The sequence below is a fragment of the Streptopelia decaocto genome, assembly GCF_964273445.1.
Source record: "Streptopelia decaocto genome assembly, chromosome: 4".
NCBI lineage: Eukaryota > Metazoa > Chordata > Aves > Columbiformes > Columbidae > Streptopelia > Streptopelia decaocto.
Window position 1 is genome coordinate 25844981 of NC_138658.1, and position 5532 is coordinate 25850512.

At 64.6% G+C, this 5532-nt stretch overlaps 1 protein-coding gene across 1 annotated transcript; it reads right to left on the bottom strand.

Annotated features, from left to right (window-relative positions):
- Positions 1-470: 470 nt before the first annotated feature.
- Positions 471-5016, bottom strand: PRDM8 (PR/SET domain 8). Its single transcript, XM_082050971.1, has 4 exons — positions 4974-5016; positions 3205-3425; positions 2707-2938; positions 471-2481 (listed from the first exon to the last, which is right to left on the bottom strand). Exons 2-4 carry the CDS (start codon positions 3421-3423, stop codon positions 1076-1078), a joined length of 1857 nt encoding a protein of 618 aa, XP_081907097.1. The 5' UTR covers positions 3424-3425; positions 4974-5016; the 3' UTR covers positions 471-1075.
- Positions 5017-5532: the final 516 nt, after the last annotated feature.

Below are 5532 nucleotides of genomic sequence, written 5' to 3' on the forward strand. Positions count from 1 at the left end.
GAAGGAAGGAAGGAAGGAAGGAAGGAAGGAAGGAAGGAAGGAAGGAAGGAAGGAAGGAAGGAAGGAAGGAAGGAAGGAAGGAAGGAAAAGAAATTAAAAAACAAAACAATTAAAAAACAAAACAAATAAAAAACAAAACAAATAAAAAACAAAACAAATAAAAACAAAACAAAAACTCACAAAACAAAAACAACAACAACAAAACAAAACTGAAAGGAAGACAAAATGAAGAGAAGGATGAGATGAAAAAGAGAGAGAGAAATAAACGGTGAATAAAACACGGTGCAGAACCAAGGCAGGCAGGCAGGCAGGAAGGAAGGAGGATGTGGCCCGGAGGGTGGCACTGCCCCTCCCCTGCAGCCGCGGGGCCACCCGGCCCCCCACCGCTCCCCCTGCTCCCCGGTATGATTAACGTCCAGGTGCTTTGAAGAAAATAAAGTCATTTATTGTCAAAGCATCCAACATACCCAGATAAACTATAAAGTTTAATAAATCTTTTGGAGAAAAAAAATAAAAACAAAACAAAAAACAAAGGAAAGGTAACACATAACTATTGAGACATCATTTCACGGGCACCAAGTGACACTCTGTAGTAAAAGGGAGGCGGGCGGTGGGCGGTGGGGACCGGGCAGGTGGGAGCTGCCCGGTGCATGCAGAACCCCGGCCCGCCGCCCCCGCCGCTCTCCTCCTCGCCTTTAGCTTTATATCTAAAATAAAAATTTACCCCCACATATAATTATTATTACATCTAAACCATAAGTGCTTAATAATTTAAGTAGAAACGTATGACAAATGCATCAATATGTTGCAATATATGACATTTTAAAAAATGTATTTTTGTAAGTAATTTCCTTTTTGTTTTTCCCCAGTGCTTTTATTTTTTTTCTTCCTTCCTATTTTTCGTCTTCTTCTCTTCCTCTTCTCCCCCGCTGTCCTCTCCGCCGCTCCCCCTCCCCTCCCCGGAAAGTGAAAATGCGTGCATCAAAGGAAAGGAAAGAAAGCGACGGGCGGCCGCTGCCCTCCGCGGGGGGTCGGGCAGGGGGTCCCCGGGGTGGGGTGAGAAGGGGGGTCCCCGCTAGTTGTGCGAGGTCATGTGGCGGGAGAGGTGGTGACGCTCGCGGAAGGACTCGTTGCAGATGGGGCACTTGAGCTTCTCCTCGCGGCGCCGCTTGACGAGGGGCTCCAGCGCGTACTCCTTCTTGTGGTGGGAGCGCATGTGGTAGACCAGGTCCGAGGTCATACGGAAAGAGGCGTTGCACTTGGCGCACCAGTTCTGGGCCGGCAGGCACAGCGAGGTGAACGACGGCGGCAGCAGCGTCAGCGCCGACGGCAGCTGCAGCTGCAGCGGCCCCGCCGCCGCCGCCGCTACCGCCGCCGCCGCCGAGCTCTTGGGCCAGAAGGCGGTGGCGTAGAGGAAAGGGCTCTGCTTGGGCAGTCCCCCACCGCCGCCGCCGCCACCCCCGCCGCTCGCTGCCTCCCCGCCGCCCGGCAGCTTGACGGCCAGCGCCTCGGTGGCGTAGAGACGGGCGGGGGCGGCAGCGCCGTCAGGACAGGGCTCGCCCAGGCCGCCCAGCTTCTGGCCCAGCACCAGCGGCGGGACGTGGGGAAAGGAGCGGGCGGGCTGGGAGAAGGCGCTCTTCCGCTCCTCCGCTCCGCCGCCCGGACCGCTGGGGCCGCCGCCACTCCCCAGCTGCGGCACGGTGGTGAAGGCGCTGCCCCGCGCCGGGCTGCCCCCCTCCAGGCGGGCGGCCAGCGGGCCCCCGGGGCCGCCCCGCGGGCACAGCCCCGGTTCCCCGCCGCTCGCCCCCGGGGTGGTAGGGGAGGAGCGCTCCTGGCCCTCCTCGGGGCCGCCGTCGGGCTCAGGACCACGGGCCGCCTTTTTCACCTCCACGAAGGCGCTGCGCTTGGCCTCCCCCGTCTCCGGGCTGGGCGGCGTGAAGAGGCGGCCGCCCTCCTCCAAGCCGCAGTAGGAGCCGGCCGCCCGGTACTGCTGCTGCGGGGCGCACACCGGCTCCTCCTTGGGCGCCGAGGGCAGCCCCGGCCGCTCCGACGGGAAGCGGCCCCGCACCCCCGCCCCGGGGCCCCGCTCCTCCTCCTCGGGGTACCGGCGCTTCGCTTTCCCGGCCGACGCGTCGGGGCCGCCGTCGGAGGGCGCCGGTCGCCCCGGGGACCCGCCGTGGCCGCCGCGGGAGTTTTCCAGCTCCCGCGCCAGGTTGTGGAAGTCCGTGGAGGGCTTGGTGCTGGCGGCGGCGCTGCCGCCGTCGGCGACGGAGAAAGGGTGGTGGAGCGGCCCGCCAGGCTTGCAGTATTTGCCGGTCTCCTGCTCTTTGCCGGCGCCGTCCTTGCTGCCGGGAGCCTCGGCGGCGGGGCCGGTGTCGGTGCCGTGCAGCCTCTTGGGGCAGCGGAACCGGAGGTGGGCGGCAAAGGGCAGCTCGAACTGGAAGCGCTGGCTGCACTCGGGGCAGGCGAAGGGCGCCGAGCCTGCGGCCGGACACACAGACACGGGAGCACCGGTCAGCCAGGGCCGGCAACGAGGCTCCCTCGGGAGATTAAGGTGCGGGGGGAGGTATCCCGATGCCGGCCGCCTCTCCCCATCATACCGGGCGGGGCTCCCCGCGCAGCCTCCCTTCTCCACCCCGCCACGGCGGCCCCTGGTCACCCGGGGCCGTGGGAAAGGGACGCGGGGCGGCCGCGCGGGGCACCCACCGTTGCTACGGGCGGGGGCCCGGGCCGGGCTGAGCAACAGCAGCTCCGTGAGCTCCTTGCCGTACCACACCAGCAGCTCCTCGTCCTTGGCGATGCGGCGCAGGGAGCGGTAGAAGAGTTGCCCGCTCTTGATGTAGGCCTCCAGGTTCTGCTCCTCCCTCTCCCGCGCCGACTGCACCAGCCGCAGCCACATCAGTCCCTCCGATGAGCCGTTGGCCGCCGACGTGTCCACCTGCAAACTCCACTTTAATAAACCCGCATGGACGGATGGGATGGGGCTGAGCAGCACCGAGCAGCCGGCAGGAATGGCGGGAGAAAGCACGCCGGCGGCGGAGGGTCCCGCCCGGCTCAGCGGGGCCGTAGCAAGTAGCGGGCGGCCCGACAGGGAGGCGCTCCGCGGCGGGGATGTGCTCGGGCACCGGCCGTCGGGGCGGCGGGCCAGGCGGGCTCCCCGGCTGCGGGGCGAAATGCTTTACCCGGCATACGAGCGGCTCTTACCCGAAATATGTAGGGGACGGTGCGCTTGTCAGTGGATTTGAGGGCGATGAAGGCAATGCTGTCGTACAGGGACGTGTGGCTCAGGACACAGGGGCCGAAAATGGCATTTTCCGGAATGTCGCAGGTGGTGTAAACGCTGGTGAAAATGTCAGTCAAGCACTGCTGGACCGTCTTAGCGTCCCCATCCCATATTCCCCTCTGGACGCCGGCGTCCTCCATGTCTGCGGGAGGAGAGAGGGACAGAGAGAACACGTTACATCGTGGCAGGGCTTCGCCGCAGCGCTGCGCGGAGATGAGGCCGCGACCCGCCGGGGAACAAAAAAACCAAACCAAACCAAACAAAAAGAAATAACAAAAAATGGTAATCATAAGAGAACCAGGCTTTCACCGTTCTTGAAAAAAATAAAGGCGAGGAGCTCCGTGAGCGGGAGGCGAGGTGCGGGGAAGCTGTCGCGATGATTTATTTATTAGCAAGCCCGGCTGCGACCTCGACGAAAGCCAGCTCGGGGAAGCAACCGTGCAGGCTCAGGGGCGGAAAACCCAGCAGCAGGATCTGGTCGCGGGCAGGAGGTGGACAAAAAGGGGCAGCCGTCTGCGGGCCTCCGCTCGAGACTAGGGGCTCCCGGGCCGGTCCCCGGGCACCGGGGCCCCTGCAAGAGGGGAGCTGGGCCGGTCTCCGGGCTGTGACAGAGAAGCAGAGCGAATGGATTTCAAGTGGCTTGTCATTGTCGCTGATTGCATGTCAGCTCACCTCCCGCTCCACTCTACAAGAGGGAACGTATGTCTGCTCATTACCATAATCCAGCACTTTCCCTCCGAGACTTTAATTAAAAGCAGCAAGCAGAGGTAATTATTTTTACCTCGACACGCTTATTTATGGAGAGGGTGAGCCTCCGCTCCAGTGTTCTACGAGGGACGGATGCAGGCGGAGGCGAGGCGGGCAGGGTGCCGGCAGCGGGACGGCGGCCGCCGGGCTGCCCGCGCATCCCGCCGCGCACGGCGTTGCCGAGATTGGGGAAGGAGCTGCGCGCAGGGCTGAGGGTGCCCTTTCCCTTTCCGACCTGACTAGTTTACGGCTGCTTTCCCGCCACCCCATCTGGCATCGAAATCATTCATTTTGGCTTGGCTCAGGAATAAATCTCTGTTCCTCTCGGTGAGCCTATTTACACCCGAAGACGCCCGCACCGGGCACGGTCCCGCCGAGCCGCGCTTTCCCCCACTTTCGGGAGACAACTGGGTTCCCGGCGCCCGCGGGAACTTCGGCTCCCGAAACGGCGGAGCGGGCGGCGGCGGGTCCCAGTCCACCCCCGGGAACGAGGGCCAGGAGGAGGGCGCTTTCGCTGCCTACTCGCCGCCCTCGTCGTTACGGTGCTGCCCTGCGCATCCCATCCCCGAAGGGATTATTTCGCCAAACGAAACAAATGGCAGCAAGCGGCCCCCGCCAAACTTTCCACCCGCTCTCGCCGGGCCCCGCACGGCTCCCCATGGCCCCGCATCCCTCGGTCTCAGTAGGTCCCCCCCGGCCCTGCGGCTCTGCTTTTCCCCGTCCACCCTTTGTCCGGGCCGGGCGACGCCGGAGCCGCTCCCGGAGCCGCTGGGCACCGCAACCGGTCAGGGCCGCCGCGCCCAGGCCCCCGGCACGGCCATCTCCCGGCATTGTTCCCTCCTCCGGGGCTACCCCGCCGACTCGGCGCGGCTTCCCCTGGCCGGGCGCTGGGCCCGGCGACGGAGGCGCTGGGGGATGAAGGGGCCCCTCCGCGGGTACTCACCAGGGAGAGTGGGAATATAATCCTCGCCCCGACAAGTGGCACAAAGACGGGCTCCTGCCTCCGCTGCCCCCGGCGCTATTGTATCAGTGCCGCTCCATGGCCGGGCAGGCGGCGGACCGGGGACCGGGGCGCGGGCGGTGGAGGGGGAGCGGGCGGGCGAGGCGGGGAGGAGACCGGGGAGGCGAGCGGTGCAGATGGACCCGATGCAGTGAGTGACTGGCACACAGACACACACTTTTTGTTTGCTGCACATAATCTGCCCAATGACGCGTGACAGCCCACGTCCCCTCCCTTTAACCCCTTCGGGGGCTGCCTGCTCGCTGCCTGCTGCCCGCCCGCCTCTCACCTGGCTCCACCGCCACGGGGCACCTGCAGGACAGGGCGAGAGGCCGGGGTGGCATGGGCTCATCCTCCCACCGACCCCGTCTGTGGCAGCGTGCGGATTTCGAGTCCAGCGCTCCTGCCCTGCCTGGCAGGGGCTGTGGGGCAGCGAGCGGGGGGCCCATGGACGCCTCCGACCGACGCCGGGATGCCGGCGGCCGCCTTACCCCTCTGCTCT